The sequence below is a fragment of the Salvelinus sp. IW2-2015 genome, linkage group LG5, assembly GCF_002910315.2.
Source record: "Salvelinus sp. IW2-2015 linkage group LG5, ASM291031v2, whole genome shotgun sequence".
In the NCBI taxonomy this organism is placed as follows: domain Eukaryota; kingdom Metazoa; phylum Chordata; class Actinopteri; order Salmoniformes; family Salmonidae; genus Salvelinus; species Salvelinus sp. IW2-2015.
The window spans coordinates 13,382,786-13,404,639 of NC_036844.1; the positions used below are offsets into that span (position 1 = coordinate 13,382,786).

A 21,854-nucleotide genomic window follows, 5' to 3' on the forward strand; every position below is an offset into this window, starting at 1 on the left:
AGTAGCAATTGACTGTGAGTCAGCTCTCTTTTTAGCTAGGTACGCCATGTACTTTCCTGGCTTATCGCCATGTTCATATAGCTTTTGCCTGACAAATCTAATTTTCTTTTCAGCGTCCTGTGTTAGGAGAGAGTCCAACGTTGATCTAATAACTGATATTTCCTTTAATAGGGCAGGAGTGGGAGTTTTAATATAGTCCTTCTCTTTAGTTCCTAATTCACCCTCTAACATTTTTTGCTTTTCACGCTTTTTCCGCCTCTTAGTGGCTGTGTATGACATAATCAGACCCCTGGCGTACGCTTTACAGGTTTCCCAAAGGAGCGAGGGATTATCTGTTGATTGAGAGTTAATACAGAAAAATGCTTTAAACTCTGTAACAAAATATGATGTGAATGTATGGTTGTATTCAACCTCCAATGTCTTGACAGATTGAATGCCCCGTTGAGTTTTATGTCCAGGATCACCWCTGCATGATCAGATATGACTATGCTTCCTATCCTAGCGGATAAAACAGACTGCAAAGACGTCCTGGGCATAAAAAAGTAATCTATTCTAGTCTGACATCCATGAGGTGCAGAGAAAAAAGTGAACTCTCTGTTGGAGGGGTGAAAAGTTCTCCAAACATTAGCATACCCCAGATCATCACAAATAGCTTTAAGTGACTTAGCTCGAGGAGAGAGTGGAGCTATACRGCTGGGAAACTTATCAATAAGGGGGTTCAACAAACAATTAAAATCTCCTCCAACCACTGCAGTGTCTGAGTTTAATTCTGAAAAGTCAGGGGGGAAGTAAATATTCATTATGGAGATGTTRTGCCCTTGTAAAGTACCATTAATTATAACAAAGCGACCAAATTTATCTTTCACACAATTCAAGACCTTAAGTGGTAAGTTCTTTTTCACAAGAATTGCTACACCTCTACTTCTGGATGTAAATGATGAGAAAAACACTTGACCAAACCCCCCTTGTTGTAATTTCAGATGCTCCTTATCATCCAAATGAGTTTCTTGCAACAGGGTAATATCAATATTTTATTTTTTCAAAAAAGACAGTACCTTCTTCCTTTTAATGGGGTTATGGCTCCCTCTAATGTTCCATGTACATACACACAGTCTGTTACCTGCCATTGCACTTTGACCATTCAATATCCAGACTGAATCCTACTGTAAAAGTGGGGTGGTACCTTTTTCAATGTGTTGAACTCTCTTCTATCTCACCGAGCATAAACACACGATATGAACCCTGAACTCGAACTATACTAAACCCAAAAATTAAACATGTAAAGATCCAAAAGGGGGTTTTCCCACTAGCTAACATGCAGGGGATTTCAACTTTCCAATGTAGACTCTTAAGTCTGCATTGCCACTCAATAGCCTCATCCTTTATATATATGTAAATGAAAATCAATATATGAAGATTGAGGCTCTTCCACCTAAAACCAAGCCTGGGCATCAATATAGATTCACCCATATCTCAGCCTGAGCTATAGCGGCAGTTACTTTAGCAATAAAAATAATAAAAATATGAATATTACTGAACTGGAGCACGTGAGAACTCACACCACTGTTTCATGATCAGATTCAAATAAAATAAAAAAGTTATCCAATGCTGCGGAGGTGCAGCTTAAAGTTATTTACCCAGGAGAGTCAATAAGCAGCCTCTTCAGGTATGTAGAGTTTCTTAGGRGATCCGTTGACCATAATCTTCAATGTGGCCGGGTACAGCAGTGCGTAGTCCATCTTCATTCTCTTGAGTCGAGCCTTCGCCTCATCAAACCTTTTGCGTCTTCATACAACCGCTGTGGAATAATCATTGAAGAATGAGACCTTTAGACCTTTACGTTGACTACCGTCAGAGCCAATGTTTCTAGCCGCATCCATGACGCGCTGCTTGTCGGTGAAGTTGTGGAACTTTATAACCACTGGCCGTGGGCGCTGGTTGGGACCGGGTATCGGTGCTTGAGAGCGATGGGCTCTGTCCAGCTTCACACGACCAGCCTTAGTGTCCATTTGTAGGTAGTCAGGGATCCATTCCTCAAAAACATTTACTGAACGTGTCCCTTCAGAATTTTACGGGAGTCCCACAACACGAATATTGCATCTGCGTCCTCGATTATCCAAGTCGCCAATGTGCTTCGCCATTTCGCGCACCTGTTTCTCAAGTGCTTTTATCTTAGAGTCCATAGATGTAGTTGAAGCTTCCACTGTAGCAATTCTTCCTTCCTCCTCATCAACACGTTTGACAACCCTCTGTAGTTCAGCTGAATGGCCTGCTATGGCTTCCAAGACCGTTCTTATCTTAACATCGATCCCTTTAGTAATGTTATCCTTCATCTTTTGAATTACCAGGTCCATTGTGCCTGGATCCGCAATGTTGTTAGCTTCGCTAACGTAAGCTAGCTCCTCCTGCACATCTACAGGGATGGTGGTTTTGGTCGAATTCTTAGTAGTTCTGTTGGGCTTGTTGTCGGAGATCTTTGAGAAATAACCGTCAAGACTCATTGTAGGATAACTTATTTAGCCAATTCTACCACTTTTTCAAGCTAGGAGATTAATGAAAAAATATAAATTTACGAACGCCACGAGAGCTCGCTGAAACACAGTGTTCTCTCTATGGCGCCATTTTGTCCCCTCCATCAATGCCTTTCTTAAAACCAATACACAAGTATATATTTTTAAACCTGCCTATTTAGTTAATATTGCCTGCTAACATGAATTTCTTTTAACTAGGTCAATTGTGTCACTTCTCTTGCAACAGAGTCAGGGTATATGCAGCAGTTTGGGCCGCCTGGCTCGTTGCGAACTGTGTGAAGACTATTTCTTCCTAACAAAGACAGCCAACTTCGCCAAACGAGGGATAAGTTAACAAAAGCACATTTGCGAAAAAAGCACAATCGTTGCACGACTGCCAGAATTGCCAGAATTTTACGTATTATGACATTAACATTGAAGGTTGCAATGTAAAAGGAATATTTAGACTGGATGGATGCCACCCGTTAATAAAATACAGAACGTTCCGTATTTCACTGAAATAATAAACGTTTTGTTTTCGAAATATAGGTTTCCGGATTCGACCATATTAATGACCAAAGGCTCTATTTCTCGTTGTTATTATGTATAATTAAAGTCTATGATTTGATATCATGTCATACTTTCCATGTCTATGCCACCAAACAGTTCGAACTTCTAATTTTAAAAATTAATCCTCCAGAAATAAGTCTCTCACTGTTGCCGCCTGCTACCGACCCCCCTCACTCCCAGCTGTGCCCTGGACACATCGTGAATTGATCGCTCCCCCATCTAGCTTCAGAGTTTTTCTGTTAGTGACCTAAACTGGGATATGCTTAAACACCCCGGCAGTCCTACAATCCAAGCTGATGCCCTCAATCTCACACCAAATCATCAAGAAACCCACCAGTACAACCCAAATCCGTAAACATGGGCACCCTAATACATTTATCCTGACCAACCTGCCCTCCAAATACACCTCTGCTGTCTTCAATCAAGATCTCAGCGATCACTGCCTCATTGCCTGTATCCGCCACGGGTCCGCGGTCAAACGACCACCCCTCATCACTGTCAAACGCTCCCTAAAACACTTCTGCGAGCAGGCCTTTCTAATCGACCTGGCCCGGTACCCTGGAAGGATATTGACCTCATCCCGTCAGTTGAGGATGCCTGGTCATTCTTTAAATGTTACTTCCTCACCATATTAGACAAGCATGCTCCGTTCAAAAAATGCAGAACCAAGAACACAGATATAGCCCTTGGTTCACTCCAGACCTGACTGCCCTCGACCAGCGCAATAGCATCGAAGAGCCCCCGCGATATGCAACTGTTCAGGGAAGTCAGGAACCAATACACGCAGTCAGTCAGGAAAGCAAAGGCCAGCTTTTTCAAGCAGAAATTTGCATCCTGTAGCTCTAACTCCAAAAAGTTCTGGATACTGTAAAGTCCATGGAGAACAAGAGCACCTCCTCCCAGCTGCCCACTGCACTGAGGCTAGGTAACACGGTCACCACCGATAAATCCGTGATAATCGAAGACTTCAACAAGCATTTCTCAAGGCTGGCCATGCCTTCCTCCTGGCGCCTCCAACCTTGGCCAACAGCCCCGCCCCCCCCCGCTCTACTCGCCCAAGCCTCCCCAGCTTCTCCTTTACCCAAATCCAGATAGCAGATGTTCTGAAAAGAGCTGGAAAACCTGGACCCATACAAATCAGCTGGGCTTGACAATCTGGACCCCCTATTTCTGAAACTGTCCGCCGCCATTGTCGCACCCCCTATCACCAGCCTGTTCAACCTCTCCTTCGTATCATCTGAGATCCCCAAGGATTGGAAAGCTGCCGCGGTCATCCCCTCTTCAAAGGGGAGACACCCTGGACCCAAACTGTTACAGACCTATATCCATCCTGCCCGTCCTATCTAAGGTCTTCGAAAGCCAAGTCAACAAACAGATCACTGACCATCTCGAATCCCACCGTACCTTCTCCGCTGTGCAATCCGGTTTCCAAGCCGGTCATGGGTGCACCCTCAGCCACGCTCAAGTACTAAACGATATCATAACCGCCATCATAAAAGACATTACTGTGCAGCCGTCTTCATCGACCTGGCCAAGGCTTTCGACTCTGTCAATCACCATATTCTTATCGGCAGACTCAGTAGCCTCGGTTTTTCTAATGACTGCCCTTGCGGTTCACCAACTACTTTGCAGACAGAGCTCAGTGTGTCAAATCGGAGGGCATGTTGTCCGGTCCTCTGGCAGTCTCTATGGGGGTACCACAGGGTTCAATTCTCGGCCGACTCTTTTCTCTGTATACATCAATATGTTCTCTTGCTGCGGGCGATTCCCTGATCCACCCTACGCAGACGACACCATTCTATATACTTCCGGCCCTTCCTTGGACACTGTGCTATCTAACCTCCAAACGAGCTTCAATGCCATAAACACTCCTTCCGTGGCCTCCAACTGCTCTTAAACGCTAGTAAAACCAAAATGCATGCTTTTCAACCGTTCGCTGCCTGCACCCGCACGCCCGACTAGCATCACCACCCTGGACGTTCCGACCTAGAATATGTGGACATCTATAAGTACCTAGGTGTCTGCTAGACTGCAAACTCTCCTTCCAGACTCATATCAAACATCTCCACCAAAATCAAATCAAGAATCGGCTTTCTATTCCGCAACAAACCTCCTTCACTCACGCCGCCAAACTTACCCTAGTAAAACTACTATCCTACCGATCCTCGACTTCGGCAATTCATCTACAAAATAGCCTCCAATACTCTATCCAGCAAACGGATGCAGTTTATCACAGTGCCATTCGTTTTGTACTAAAGCACCTTATACGACCACCACTGCGACCTGTATCCCTAGTCGGCTGGCCCTCGCTACATGTTCGTCGTCAGACCCACTGCTCCAGGTCATCTACAAGGCTATGCTAGGAAAGTGCCGCTTATCTCAGTTCACTGGTCACGATGGCTACACCCACCCGCAACACGCGCTCCAGCAGGTGTATCTCACTGATCATCCCTAAAGCCAAAACCTCATTGGACGCCTTTCCTTCCAGTTCTCTGCTGCCTGCGACTGAACGAATTGCAAAAATCTCTGAAGTTGGAGACTTTTATCTCCCTCAACAACTTTAAAAATCTGCTATCCGAGCAGCCTAACCGATCGCTGCAGCTGTCATAGTCCATCTGTAACACCCACCCAATTTACCTACCTCACCCCCCATACTGCTTTTATTTATTTACTTTTCTGCTCTTTTGCACACCAGTATCTCTTCTTGCACATGATCATCTGATGATTTATCACTCCAGTGTTAATCTGCTAAATTGTAATTATTCGATTTATTGCCTACCTTCATGCGCCTTTGCACACATTGTATATAGATTCTCTTTTTTTTCTACCATGTTATTGACTTGTTTATTGTTTACTCCATGTGTAACTGTGTTGTCTGTTCACACTGCTATGCTTTATCTTGGCCAGGTCGCAGTTGCAAATGAGAACTTGTTCTCAACTAGCCTACCTGGTTAAATAAAGGTGAAATAAATAAAAAAATAAAAAGAATATTTGAGTGAGCGGTGGTAGGCAGCAGCAGGCTCGTAAGCATTCATTCAAACAGCACTTTGCTGTGCTTCAAGCAWTGAGCTGTTTATGACTTCAAGCCTATCAACTCCCCAGATTAGGCTGGTGTAACCGATGTGAAATGGCTAGCTAGTGAGCGGGGTGGGCGCTAATAGCGTTTCAAACGTCACTCACTCTGAGACTTGGAGTAGTTGTTCCCCTTGCTCTGCAAGGGCCGCAGATTTTGTGGAGCGATGGGTAACGATGCTTCGAGGGTGGCTGTTGTCGATGTGTTCCTGGTTCGAGCCCAGGTAGGGGCGAGGAGAGGGACGGAAGCTATACTGTTACACTGGCAATACTAAAGTGCCTATAAGAACATCCAATAGTCAAAGGTATATGAAATACAAATGGTATAGAGAGAAATAGTCCTATAAATACTATATTAACTACAACCTAAAACCTCTTACCTTGGAATATTGAAGTCTCATGTTAAAAGGAACCACCAGCTTTCCTATGTTCTCATGTTCTGAGCAAGGAACTTAAACCTTAGCTTTTTTACATGGCATATATTGCACTTTTACTTTCTTCTKCAACACTTTGTTTTTGAATTATTTAAACCAAATTGAACATGTTTCATTATTTATTTGAGGCTAAATTGATTTTTATTGATGTATTATATTAAGTTAAAKTAAGTGTTCATTCAGTATTGTTGTAATTGTCATTATTACAAATACATTTTAAAAATCGYCCGATTAATCGGTATCGGCTTTTTTGGGCCTCCAATAATCAGTATCGGTATCGGCGTTGAAAAATCATAATCGGTCGACCTCTACTCTGCAACTGTGTCCTAGACTTCCTGACCGGCCGACCCCAGGTGGTGTAGGTAGGCAACAACACCCCCGCCATGCTGATCCTCAACACTGGGGTCCCACAGGGGTATGTGCTCAGCACCCTCTTGTACTGCCTGTTCTCACATGACTGTGTGGCTGTCCAAGTCTCCAACTCAATCAAGTTTGCTGACGAAACAACAGTGGTAGTCCTGATTACAAACAATGACGAGACAGCATATAGGGAGGAGGTGAGAGCTCTTGCGGAGTGGTGTCAGGAAAATAACTTCTACCTCAACAAAACAAAGGATCTGATCATCGACTATAGGAGAGGGTCAAAAGCTTCCAGCACATAACTGAGGACCTGTGGTGAAGAATGTGCAACAGCGCCTCTTCAACCTCAGGAGGCTGAAGAAATTTGGCTTGGCCCCTAAGACACTCACGAAGACAGATGCACCATCGAGAGCATTCTGTCGGACCCGCAACTGCAGAGCTCTCCACAGGGTGGTCCGGTCAGCAGGAAGAACAAGAAGATCATCAAGGACTTCAGCCACCCGAGCCAAAGCCTGTTCACCCTTCTACCATCTAGTAGACAGAGACAGTACAGGTACATCAAAGCTGGGATCGAGAGAATGACAAACAGCTATCTCCAGGCCATCAGACAGCCATCACTAGCCGGTCTCCGCCCGGTGCCCTGCACCTTAGAGACTGCCGCCCATGAGTCATTGAAAATTGGTCACTTAATGTTGACATAATGTTTATTGTTCTGAAATCTTTTCTGCAGTTAGATACAGATAAGAGTAGCATTCCTGCAATGTTGTATGGTTGAAATGTTATTTTAGCTCTGAGAAATTAAGCTAATTGATTAATCACTTTATATGTACATACTGTATTCTCAACATAACTCATCCTATATAACTACTGCTGCACATACTGTACCTTGGTCCTACTTAAATATTGTCCATACACACCAAGTATTTATATTCCAGACTCTGACATTGCTCGTTATGATATTGCTCGTTCTGATATTAATTAATTTCTTGTTTATTTTTCTTCTTTTCTTTTTCTGTCTACACTTTCACAGTGCGTTGTATGCAAATATCCGCTCAGACACATCCAAATGTTTACAGTCCCATGTTTCTGTCAACCAGGCCCCCAGACTCTCACACTCAGCTCTGTCTATTAACCAAGCCTCTGATGCAGCCAGCCAGGCTGCTGTTTTATTGCCCTCTGCATGGCACAGGTGGACTGTTAAGGCTCACACACACAGACGCAGGTAGGTACGCATACATGCACGCACACATGCAAGCACAGCCACACACATCAGACATATGAATCCTGATAAGGAGCCAGATAGGGAGGTAACTCGGCAAAAGCAGACACCAGGCAATAAAGAGACGGCAGGAGCTGTGTGGAAGATAATGTCCTGTGTTGATTCACTGATTGTGTGTGTGCGTGTGTGCATGCATGTGTGTATGTACTGTGTGTGTATCTAAAGTGAAGAATCAATGCTGTTAGACTTACAAATAGAAAACACAAACAAAAGTCGATGACGGTGACCTTCATTTGTTGGGTTTGTGTGTGTTGTGTGTGTGTGTGTGTTGTGTGTGTGTGTGTGTGTGTGTGTGGGTGTGTGTGTGTGTGTGTGTGTGTGTGTGTTGTGTGTGTGTGTGTGTGTGACTGGTATCTAGAAGTGAGAACACAGATGAAGGAGAGAGCTGACTGTCTAATGACAAAGGATTTAACACTGAACAACGCCGTTACTTTGCCCTGCGTTGATTTTGAACATTTTACCACTGTCAGACCTTTATGAAGACTTTGAAAATAATAAGATAATACAATAATGTCACAGTGGGGAGTAGCATAGAGCTAAAGTTTCGAGAGTTTGCTGAGATAGAGACTGAGAGAGAAGGAGGGAGAGAGAGAGAAAAAGAGAGAAAGAGAGGGAGAGAAAGAAAGAATGTACACATGAGTGACAGCCCAGGGGTTTTCTCTAGTTCTCCACAAGTTGAATAAAAACCCAATATTCTGTATTTGTTCAAGTTGCATCAGAAAAAGACAATCCTATCCTGAGCACCATTTTATCACTCCAAATGAATTGAGAGCCTATGGGGCGATTGGAATTTTTGTATAATGTGTGTGTGTATGTGTAAGTACATGAGCATGTGTGTGTACATCCATAAAAGTGTGTATATCTGTGTATGCAGGTTTTTGTGAGTGCATTTGTGTGTGAGCCTGCATTTGCACGTGAGTGTGTGTGTGTGTATTCCTATGTCACGTCAGTGTGTGTCTCACCTGTGCCCTGGTCGGTGTGTTCCTGAGACTGGTGCTGGCTCTGGTGGACCCACTCCCCATTGCACTTGAAGAAGATCTGCAGGGCGGGGCGGGCCCGGCATTTGAGCTTGATGGGGTTGCTCTTGATGATGTAGGCATCATCGGGCTCCTGCAGGAAGTGGGGGAGGGTCCCTGATGTGCCATGCTGCAGAGCATCACTCCTGGAACCTGGAGACAAAGAACAGAACACTAAACTAGAGTAGAGCACAGTAGAATAAAGTCGAATGACTGAATGGCCAAGCTGCAGAGCATCACTCCTGGAACCTGGGGAGACACAGGGATCGGGACAATAATAGAGAGTAGAGTATTTTTTTTAAACTAACATTTTAAATTTAACTAGGCAGGACAGTTAAGAACAAACTCTTATTTACAATGATGGCCTACTGAGGAATTGTGGGTTAATTGCCTTGTTCAGGGGCAGAACAACAGATGTTTACCTTGTCAACTTGGGGACTCAAACCAGAAACTTTTCGGTTACTAGCCCAATGCTCTAACCACTAGGCTACCCGCCGCCTGCCGTAGAGCAGAGTAGAGTAAGGTAAAGTTGAGTAGAGTAGGGTAGAGTAGAATATCAGTAACATTCCACAAATATCGATAATATCCCAACATCTCAAAAGTGCACCACAGGCAACTCAATTACTTGGAAAACCTAATCCACAGACCTTAATCCACAACAAAACATCTGCAACAATGTATAAAGAATCAGGAGAGTCTGAGAGACGATGACACCCAGGCCTTCCCACATTCCCGTAGAAATGCTGCTTAACCACCTCAATATGACGACAGGCTACACTTCATTGACACTCTTTGATCTTTCAAAAGCCAAGCCCTTCACAATCCGCTCATTTCAGGGAGTGATTTGGCAACAATAATTAACTACCATATTTCTTCTGTCTGACTCACACAGTAATCAGTTGTGTGTGTGAGTGTGTGTGTGTCCCAGCCGGTGCTTGTTATGAAGGATGTGAAGCCTATCAGGTGTAATTACACTCAAACTAAATCCCTCAGCTTTCGTCCTGGAACCTCGCCTGTGTGTCGTCTGAGGGAGTTTAGGGAGATTTAGGGAGGTTTGTGTGCGTGTGTATGTGTGAGGGTTTTCTAAATGTGAAAACACCTGTAAGTGTGTGTGAATGTGAGTGTGTGTGAATATGTATGTATGTGTGTGTATGTGATCGAGAGGTTTGGAGAGCTGAACGTCCCCTGTGTGTGTTTTTTTTTTATAGGTAGCAGGGATGCATTCTCCAACTCCATCTCCAGGATTACAGTTAACCAAGTCTCTGTCCAGCATCTAATCCCTCTACCTCACTACAGAAGCTCTCCTGCAGGAGGAAGACTACCGATTGAAGGAGAAAGATTAATAAATGTGTCTGCTATGTTCTGGCTGTGTGTGTGTGTTTGAGTATGTGTGTGTGCAGGGCTCGACATTAACGCTTTTCCGCTTGCCCAGGACAAGAATAATATACAATATCAAACAATTAGGCTACTTCGATCATAATTGGATCAGTGGCCTCTGGATGCAATGCGTTGCACACTGTCCTCCCAATCTCTGCAGAGCACATCGGAGTATAATTATTGTAGGCCTGCATTGACAGACACGAGCGGTCTTTCAATCATGCAGTCGCAAGATGCATTTTTGAGATTAAAGCGAGCCGCATCTGCACATTTATTGATATTCATTGCTAGTAACTGAGATATTTGCCCAGTTATAGCTTATTTTTGGTCAGCAATGAAAATCCTGGAAAGGTCTGCGTGTGCCAGTGGGCCATTGCCAGAGGAGAGAGCGAGAGAAGGCGAGAGCGAGAGAGAAACATTTGAGCAGCAGGTAAAATAATGATGTACAACAGACTAACTAGAGAGCCAGTCAAAACATAGTGTAGTTTTGCTGGTTATTTCGCTAGTTAACTATTTAGCTATTAGCATGTACTAATGTCCTTTCCATGTCCAATGTCCTACAATAACTTTCCACCGGTACTCGTGTATAACCTCAATTGGCAGACACGCAGTTGATACGGGTACACAGTGGATGAAACCAATGCTGCAAACTCCGGATGTAAAACATGTCTAGTGCTCAAAATTGGCTAGGATTCTCCTCTACTCAAGAGTTAAATAAAGGTTAAATTAAAAATAAATAAATATCATTAGAATAGCCTAATTGACAAGTAACTCCTATGCTGTCAATATCTCCACTGAACACTGGATATTTTTACCTTACAAACATACTGAGCAAAAATATAAATACAACAATTTCAAAGATTTTACTGAGTCACAATTCATACAAGGAAATCCGTCAATTGAAATAGATAAATTAGGCCGTAATATATGGATTTCACATGACTGGGAATACAGATATGCATCTGTAAATCACAGATACCTTAAAAAAAATGTAAGTGCGTGGATCAGAAAATCAGTCCGTGTGACCACCATTTGCCTCATGCAGCACGACACATCTCCTTTGCATAGTGTTGATCCGGCTGTTGATTGTGGCCTGTGGAATGTTGTCCCACTCCTCTTCCATGGCTGTGTGAAGTTGCTGGATATTGGCGGGAACTGGAACATGCTGTCATACACGTCAATCCAGAGCATCCCAAGCGTGCTCAATGGTTGCCATGTCTGGTGAGTATGCAGGCCATGGAAGAAGTAGGACATTTTCAGCTTCCCGGAGTTGTGTTCAGATTCTTGAGACATGGGGCCGTGCACTATTATGCTGAAACATGAGGTGATGGCGGCGGATGAATGGCATGACAACGGGCCTCAGGATCTAAACACAGTATCTCTGTGCATTCAAATTTCCATCGATAAAACGCAATTGCGTTCGTTGTCCGTAGCTTATGCCTGCCCATACCACAACCCCACCTCCACCATGGGGCACTCTGTTCACAACGTTGACATCAGCAACCCACTCGCCCACACGACGCCATACACATGGTCTGCGGTTTGAGGCCGGTTGGATGTACTGCCAAATTCTCAAAAATTATGTTGGAGTTGGCTATCTTGGAAAGGAGAAATTCTCACCAATAGGGATGTAAACAAATTTGTGCACAAAACATGAGAGAAATAATGTCACGCTCGTTTGTAGAGAAGGACCAAGGCGCAGCGTGATTACAGTTCCACATAATTTATTAAAGTGAAACTATAAAACAAAACAAGAAACAAACAACGAACAGTGACTACAGAGGTACTACATACACTAACTCTAAATAATATCCCACAACCCCACAAAGGCTACCTAAATATCCCACAATCCCACAAAGGCTACCTAAATATGATCCCCAATTAGAGACAACGATTACCAGCTGCCTCTAATTGGGAATCATACAAAATCACCAACATAGAAAAACAAAACTAGAACCCCAAATAGAAATAATAAACTAAACTAACCCCCCAGTCACGCCCTGACCTACTCGACAGTAGAAAATAAGGACTCTCTATGGTCAGGATGTGACAAATAAGCTGTTTGTGCGTATGGACATTTCTGGGATCTTTGATTTCAGCTCATGAAACATGGGACCAACACTTTACATGTTGCGTTTATATTTTTGTTCAGTGTAGATAAACATCTTAGTTAGCTACCTCGCCCACCTTAGCAATTTGATCCCCGGTTCATTGAATGAGGGAATTATTTTAAAAGACAAAAAGTATTTGGTTGTAATTGTAATGTTACATGGTGGCCAACCATCCTCCAGGAGAGTCCAGGAGTGCAACTGGTGTGCAGGCTTTTGCTCCAGCCCTGCTCGAACACACCACATTGTAAAAGAATCAGCTGCTCAACAGGGCCTTGATAAGCTGACTCTGGTGCGTTTGAGCAGGGTTGGATCAAAAGCCTGCACACCCAGTAGCTCTCCAGATGGAGGGTTGACTGACCACATGTGTTTCATGCAGTAGCCTATCAGTGCAGTATTCAGTATCAGTCTGTCTGATATTCTGACTGTGTCTGTGTGTGCAATTTCTGGCTGTGAAAGTTACAGCTCTCACTGGCAGCTACCTTTCTCCTACCCACACCACTACGCTCTCTCTCTCTGGTTCGTGGAACTGAACAAAAGAGACATCCTTTTCATTTAGAAATGACTAGAATGACTAGCCCCTGGGCTAGCTATCTCCTCTTGCCTGGAGCACTCCAATTTGTTGGTGCGTGGAGAGGTGACATGCATTAATTGTGTTTGGATAGCGACAAAACCTTACGACGCCAGCACACACCCACACACTGACAGAGAGACATACACACACATACTGTAGGGCTGTGGCAGTCATGACATTTTGTCAGTCGGTTATTGTCATGCAAAAGACTGCCGGTCTCATGGTAATTGACCATTAATAAACATAATCCCTTGTAGAATCTCTAGGCCTCCACTCATACAAGCCTTATACAAGCCGCTGATGTGCGCCTTTGGAACATCTACATTTWAAAAAGTCGAATAGATAAATGTAATATACACCATCACAATAAAACMATTATTTATTTGTACTGTATGTTAGCCTATCTGGCTATGCTCCATGCCATAGGCTCCAGGCTTGATCATTTAGCAGACAAGATATGCTTTTAAGTCCCGTGCCATTATTTGTTATATTCTTTTAATTGAACTTAGCTGAATAAATAAAGGATATTTTTTCCATTCCGGAGCAAGTGAGCAGGAAAGTGATCATTTGAAACAGGTCCTATACACTAGATTTAGAGTTATTTGTCAACTTTAGTTGTGAATGATACAAACCTTAGAATGTCTTAGAACTTTTTTTTAACACTTTTAGTGTATTCAAGGTTTGAAAATGCTTCTAAAGTTTAATTTCTACTTAAAAATGTTGTACTTGATTTGCTCTAACGGAAAATGTATCAACCCCTAAAAAAATGTTCCATTAATTATAATCCACATAATTCACATTTCCTCTTGCTGCAGGATTATTTTCCTGCTGTAGAAACCTGGCTCAAGTTAAGATCCTACATACGTATGGGCTGCATGATGCGACTAAAGGCTATTGATGATTTGAGAAAGTTGCAAAAGAAGCTTGTGCTCTCTTCCTTGTCTCAGGCTGCACAAGCTGTTCTTTCAACAAGTTATCATATTTTCACCCATCAGACTATTCTCAATTTAATCTTGTCTTTACTAAAATGTAAAATTAGTTTCAATTTAGAATGTCTCATTATCAAATGGGCAGGAACAGAGGCAGGGGAAAAAATACATGTCATCCGTATGCACTGGAATAGTGAATTCCGGCAGTTTACCGGCCAGTTCGTTTTTCAATCGTGCCATGTAGGTTACTCTGGTTATTTCACTCCATGCATCAACCAGAGTTTGAGGAGCATGCAGCGCAACAGGTAATACTCCGCTCAAATGCTGTATGCCACGGGCTCTCCAACCTGGTTCCTGCAGCTAACCATTGCTTAATTTGTGAAACCAAGTGAAACCTGTTCGGGAACATCGATAGATCTTTCATTAAACTATTGACAACCCGTCTCTCTGAGCGCTCGAGAAAGTAAKGGAGAAAGAGGAGGAGATGAAAACGCACTGTGGGGAGATATTCTGTAGCTAAAGGTAATGTGTCAGCCTATTAATTATGAAAATATAAAAAAAGTCCCTATTTCTAGGATATTCTAAATCAAATACAAATTCACTATAATTGTAGGCTAACTTTGTAAGCCGCCCTGCACAATCAATTAACCAAAAGTGTCGCCTAGGCCTATACCTTCTCTCCCAGACTCATGGATAGAAAGTTTGGTGCGTAGCATAAGGTAACCAGTCCATCCAGTATGCATAATAATACTGTCCACACTCAAAGGCGATTAATATAATTCGTTTATAATTGGAGTATAGGCTAGACCAATTTAGTACCAAAGATATCTTGAATCAGTTTTCTTGTATGTTTTTCTGGCCTCATATTGGACATAGGCCTATGCTTTTGCATAAGCTCTATTATGTGTATGGGTGTTTTGAATTAATCATCACCTTACACCATACCCAAACCAGACGCCATCGTGCGCAAATTGATTTTGTCCCCCCACACTAAACGCTATCACGACACGCAGGTTGAAATATCAAAACAAACTCTGAACCAATTATATTAATTTGGGGACAGGTCGAAAAGCATTAAASATTMATGGCAATTTAGCTAGCTAGCTTGCAGTTGCTAGCTAATTTGTCCTATTTAGCTAGCTTGCTGTTGCTAGCTAATTTGTCCTGGGCTATAAACGTTGAGTTTTAAGGTCCTCTACTCCGACAATTAATCCACACATAAAACGATCAACTAAAATCGTTTCTAGTCATCTCTCCTCCTTCCCGTCTTTTTCTTCTTTGGACTTTATACGGTGATTGGCATCTAATTTCAAAACAAGGTGTATTGCCAGAGCTGACCGACACGACCTCAGTTCATCTTTCAATCACCCATGTGGTTATAAACAATGAGKAGATGGCACATGGGCATATGCMTCTATAAACCAATGAGAAGATGGGAGAGGCAGGACTTGCACCGCGTTCAGCGTCACAAATACAACCRGACTTCTATTTTAGCGCTTGGCAACGCAGACACTCGTTGGCGCACGTGAGCAGTGTGAGTGCAATGACTGAATAACATGAACGTGTACATTTATTTTGTGGTCAGCATGTTAGAAAGCTCTGTCCATTTCAATGTGTTAGGCTTTGATACAAGGACCATGTTTTCCACTCAGTTTCAACCTGTTATTGAACTCCTTTCTTCAAATTGATCAATCACAGTGAGGTGAGGTATAAAATCACGATACTGTTTTGATGATAAGTGTTTGATGTGATTCTCGATAAGTGGTTAGAAGGACAATAGAGCCCTGGGTACCAGGCTATTAGAACCTGATGGTAGTTAGCAAGTTGGGTACTACCAAAGCATGTCCAGAGTGCATCAAAGGAGATTACCATGACTCAACAGTCATGTGGAATTTTACTGCGGTCATGACTCATGACTGCCGGTGTGGATGCGCACATGGAAGTGCACACGCACGCACGCACGCACGTTTGTTTTACTATCTTTGTGGGGACAAATAATTTATTCCCATTCAAAATCCTATTTTCCTTAACATCTACACCTATCCCTTAACCTATACCTAAGCCTAACCCCTAACCCTAATTCTAACCCTAACCCTAATTCTTACCCTAAGCCTAACCACTAAGCCTAAAATAGCCTTTTTCCTTGTGGGGACCGGCAAAAAGTCCCATATTGTACTTGTTTTACTATCCTTGTGAGGACTTCTGTTTTTTAATAGACCTCAGGACTCAGTAATCAGACGTGGATACAACCAATTTACAGCTGCTATTCTCCTGTCATTTCCTAGCTAGAACATCACCTAGTAAAAATAAGTAATCTGATTATATATCTGTGGTTAGTGCCAGCGTCTGATAGTGTCTGATAGAGGGAGAGGTGGCAAGGCTTTAGCCCTTTGACTGCTGATGTCATGGCTCTCCAGTCTGCCATACTGACAGCCATTAACAAGGGTCATCTGAATCATGTGGTAAGTGTGTGTGTGTGTGTGTGTGTGTGTGTGTGTGTGTGTGTGTGTGTGTGTGTGTGTGTGTGTGTGTGTGTGTGTGTGTGTGTGTGTGTGTCCTGTGAATCATGTGGTCAGTATGTATGTGTGTGTCATCCGAATCATGTGGTCAGTGGTGTGTGTTCTGTGAATCATATGGTCAGTGTGTATGTGTTTGTGTGAGACCAGAAGGCTGAGAGAGCTGACACACACACACACACACACTCAATCCACTCCGCCGCTGTCAGGGGAGACTGCCACGCCCGTCGCTACGCAGCGTTTCCACGGTGATCTATGACCGAAGGGCCACCCTGGCAAAAACGCAAAGGGGCCACAGATACATCACAACACAGCGTGAGAGAAAAACAAGATGTCACTGCCATGGGGGTGAGTGATGGCTCTATCACACACACACACACACACACACACACACACGCATTCTGGAGCAGACACAATCTGCTGATGCAGTGCACGTGTCCACAGCAACAACCCGGAAGGACCTACACAAAGAATGGTCTATCAGAGAACAGCATGGATTGCCCAAATAAAGGTGACCAAGCAGAATAAACTACAATAACACCATAAACCAATATATTATATCAGATACACAGAGAATGTTGTTTCTCACGGTCTGAGAGTCTTTAGGTGACTTTTGGCAAACTCCAAGCGGGCTGTTATGTGCCTTTTACTGAGGAGCTTTTGTCTGGCATTCTATCATAAAGGCCTGACTGGTGAGAGTGCAGCAGAGATGGTTGTCGTTCTGGAAGGTTCTCCCATCTCCACAGATGAACTCTGGAGCTCTGTCAGAGTGAGCATCGGATTCTTGGTCACCTCCCTGACTAAGGCCCTTCTCCCCCGATTTCTCTGGTACCCTTCCCCAGATCTGTGCCTCGACACAATCCTGTCTCGGAGCTCTACGGACAATTCCTTCTACCTCATGGCTTGGTTTTTGCTCTGACATGCACTGTCAACTGTGGGACCTTATATAGACAGGTGTGTGTCTTTCCAAATCATGTCCAATTCATTGAATTTACCACAGGTGGACTCCAATCAAGTTGTAGAAACATCTCAAAGATGATCAATGGAAACAGGATGCATTTGAGCTCAATTTCGAGTCTCAATATAAAGGGTCTGAATACTTAAGGTATTTCTGAAAATGTGGAAAAAGTCAAGGGGTCTGAATCCTTTCCGCATGCACTGTACATGGGGTTAAGGAACATTTTAAAGGAGAGTAAAAAGTATCGATGGAGGGAGTCCTGATCTGACTGAGTTAATTTGGGATGCCTTGGGGAGTCATTGACAGGCTGTTCACAAAGAAAGAGCCGACTGCAGACACAGACACAGAAAACAGGCTCTCTGTTTGTGTGTGTGTGTGTGTGTGTGTGTGTGTGTGTGTGTGTGTGTGTGTGTGTGTGTGTGTGTGTGTGTGTGTGTGTGTGTGTGTGTGTGTGTGTGTGTGTGTGGTGTGTGGTGTGTGGTGTGTGGTGTGTGTGTGTGTGTGTGTTAGTGGTGCGGGGGTTGACTGATAACCTGCAGTCCCCACAGTTATATTCATATCTATAGGCTACATTGTGGTTATACTTTCATTATTTTTATCTGGCATTAGTGCATAAGCCTAAGCTTTAGGGCCTAATTTTACGCACGATAAATACATGCCAATCGCCCAAGAATGTTGGGAACTTGGGCAGAAAAAGTTAACGTTGATCCATTGAGGCAAAAAGGACACTATCGGTGTTAAATTCAATAAGAGAAAAGCTGCAAAATGGAGAGTTGAAAATAAAGAGAAGGGAGGGCCAGAACAGCTGGCCTAATATGTGGGAAAGATTTGGTGAAGTGGTGGAAGTGGATGATAGGAGTGCTATTTGTGATGATTGTGAGGCGCTATACAATTTTGACAGCCACAAGACGGGGACTTTAAATATGGCATGTCAAGGACAGTGTACTGTTTAGACGGGTTAAACGGAATAGTAACTCAAATCTGGACACTGACTGTAGGTCTATAARCTCTCACATAGCCTAATATATAAGTCCTGCAGAATTTTAAAATAAATGTATTTATTTTTTCCCCAATTTCATGGTATCCAATTGGTAGTTCAAGTTTTGTCTCATCGCTGCAACTCCCGTACGGACTCGAGAGAGGCGAAGGTCGAGAGCCGTGCGTCCTCCYAAACACAACCCAACCAAGCCGCACTGCTTCTTGACACAATGCCCACTTAACCCGGAAGCCAGCCGCACCAATGTGTCGGAGGAAACACTGTACAACTGGCGACCGTGTCAGCGTGCACTGTGCCCGGCCCGTCACAGGAGCCGCTAGTGCGCGATGGGACAAGGACATTCCTGCTGGCCAAACCCTCCCCTAACCCAGACAACACTGGGCCAATTGTGCACCGCCCCATGGGTCTTCCGGTCGCAGCTGGCTGCGACAGAGCCTGGACTCGAACCCAGAATCTCTAGTGACACAGCTAGCACTGCGATGCAGTGCCTTAGACCACTCCACCACTCAGGAGGCCCAAATGTACATTTTGACTCAGGAACAAGAGTGGAGAGAGAAAAAGAGAGTGAGAGAGCGAAAGAGAAAGACAGTGAGTGAGGAAACTAAGTGAGTAAGTGAGGGAGACAGACTGAGAAAGTGAGCGAGAGAATGAGAGGGAGAAGGGAGAGAGTGAGATGGATATAGATAAGGAAAGATAGTAAAACAAAGGAGAGAAAGAGGAGTGGGAGGGGAAAGAGGGAGAGAAAGCGAGAAAGAGATAAAACATGGCATATAGCATGATAAAAATGTAATTTTCAGGGTCATTGTTTCAGAAGACAAACTCAACTATCCTTTTATTACCTTCACATAGACATATACGGCTGAATTACTCCACTCTCTCTCCTAACCACTAACTGGGCCTGAGTACAACCAGAGCTTGAAAAAATTGATGAAACAGAAAAAAAACTAAATTTCCTCTTGCTCGAGCCAATCAGATAGCATATTATTACGCTTTGCACAACATACAGTATTAATGCCGCCGGGAGCCGGCTGCTTAGTCATAAATTAACAAACACATTTTCTAATGAATTCTTTGTTTGCTAATTAAGTAGGAAAGCGGAATAATAATTCGCTAATTACTAACACATGACCGTGTTGACATTTGAGAACAGGGTTGAGGCATAAGGCACAGAAAGCCCATTAACTTTCTCTGTGTCTCTTCCTCGTCTCATCTTACGGACAAGAACACATCACACCATTTTTTATTTCCTGTAAAATCTGCCTTTATCTGTGCACACAGCTACTTACACAGGCCATGTGTCTCTGTAAACACATAGAGAAACACAGCTTGTCAATAGTCAACAAGGCATCAATTATTTCCCCCGATGGGGGAAATACATACTGTCCAACTTTATGCGCACGCACGGATGCACGCACACTCACGGACACACATGCGGGCTGCATTAGGAGCAGGAGGCCAGTTCTCTGGTGGATGATTGACAGGTAGGGGAGTGTATTCCATCAGGGAGGAGTGGAGGAGGAGGAGGAGGACTTGAAGTGAGGAGGGAGTAGGAGATGAGATTCCTGGATCCATCTCCGACTGGGGGATTTTCAGCAACACAATGGAAGATGGAGAGGGCGCCATGGAGTCGTGATTGCCATCAAAGTCCTGCAGAGGCACTGGCTGGGGCAGCGTATTGCCTACAATACCATTTCCACAACAATTTCCAAACACATCAACACAGATGATGTAGTGCCCGAGGTGTGCTGCTGTGGTACGTGACAGGCTACAGAGCAGCAACAGAGCACACACAAACACACAGCTGGGAAACAATGCAGATGTTTTCTGCGAACTGCTATGGAAGAGGATACAGTATGTCCTCAGGTTAAATCAAGGGTGTAAAATATGGATTGTCCAACACCTCACAAGTCTAGTTCAGAATGTAGATATGGCTATAGATATAGTTCTAGGTCAGAAAGTATGGCCTCTGTTCTAGATCAGAATACATGCCCTGAGTTCTAGATTAGTATGCAAATATACACTGAGTGTACAAAACATTAGGAACACCTTCCTAATATTGAGTTTCACCCCCTTTTGCCCTCAGAACAGCCTCAATTCATTGGGGTATGAACTCTACAAGGTGTCGAAAGCATTCCACCGGGATGCTGGCCCATGTTGACTCCAATGCTTCCCACAGTTGTGTCAAGTTGGCTGGTAGTGGACCTCTACTCCGAATAGCTTGTTCCATCTCATCCCACAGATGCTCAATTGGATTGAGATCTGGTGATTGGGCAGGCCAGTGCAGTAAGCTGAATTCACTGTAATATTCATGGAACCGTTCATGGACAATCCTAGCCTTGTGGCATGGGGCATTATCCTGCTGAAAAAATCTATTCATAAATGGATACACTGCTGCCATGAAGGGATGTACCTGAAATACTGTGGCATTCAAATGTTGCTCCGCTATTAATAAAGGGGCACAATCCATGAAAACACACCCCACACCATTACACCACCACCACCACCCTGCAATGTTGACACATGGCATGATGGATGCATGTACTCATGTGGTTTTCTCCATACCCTAGTCCTCCCATCAGCGTGAAACAGCAGGATCCGGGATTTATCAGACCAGGCAATGTTTTTTCAATTCTCCAGTGTCCAGTGTTGTTGTTCCTTAGCTCACTGCAACCGCAGTTTCTTGTTTTTTTGCTGAAAGAAGTGGAACTACGTAAGGTCATTGGCTGCCATACCCCATTCGTGTCAAGGTACGATGAGTTGTGGATTATTTTATGGGTCTTTGGGCACCACTGTTGTACTGGAAGTTCAGTTGACTAACTGTAGCCTGTCTGTTGCTCTGCACAATTTGTGTCAGCCTCCTTATATCCACACTCATTCAGTATCCATTAGGCAATTCACCCCAGCGTAGGCGGAAAATATTTTTGGTATATCAGATTGTTCTGGCAATTKTTACATAGAAACTTCTAGGGAGGAAGGATGTTTGACCTGCTTTTAATTATTTATTTATCACAAAGACAATTGCCTCTTGTAAGACCTTATGATCAGCGAGCCACAGTGGTGTAAAGTACTTAAGTAAAAATACTTGAAAGTACTACGTATGTTGTTTTTTGGAGTATTTGTACTTTACTGTTGATATTTTTGACTACTTTTACTT

General features: G+C 43.6%; 1 protein-coding gene across 1 annotated transcript in view; it reads right to left on the reverse strand.

Annotated features, from left to right (window-relative positions):
* Nucleotides 1-21,854, reverse strand: part of LOC111964499 (netrin receptor UNC5D-like) — a 316,049-nt gene that overhangs the window by 110,077 nt on the left and 184,118 nt on the right. Inside the window, exon 2 of the mRNA XM_023988387.2 lies at nucleotides 9,188-9,394. Within this exon, the coding sequence (XP_023844155.1) occupies nucleotides 9,188-9,394 (207 nt within the window). The remainder of the gene's footprint in view (nucleotides 1-9,187; nucleotides 9,395-21,854) is intronic.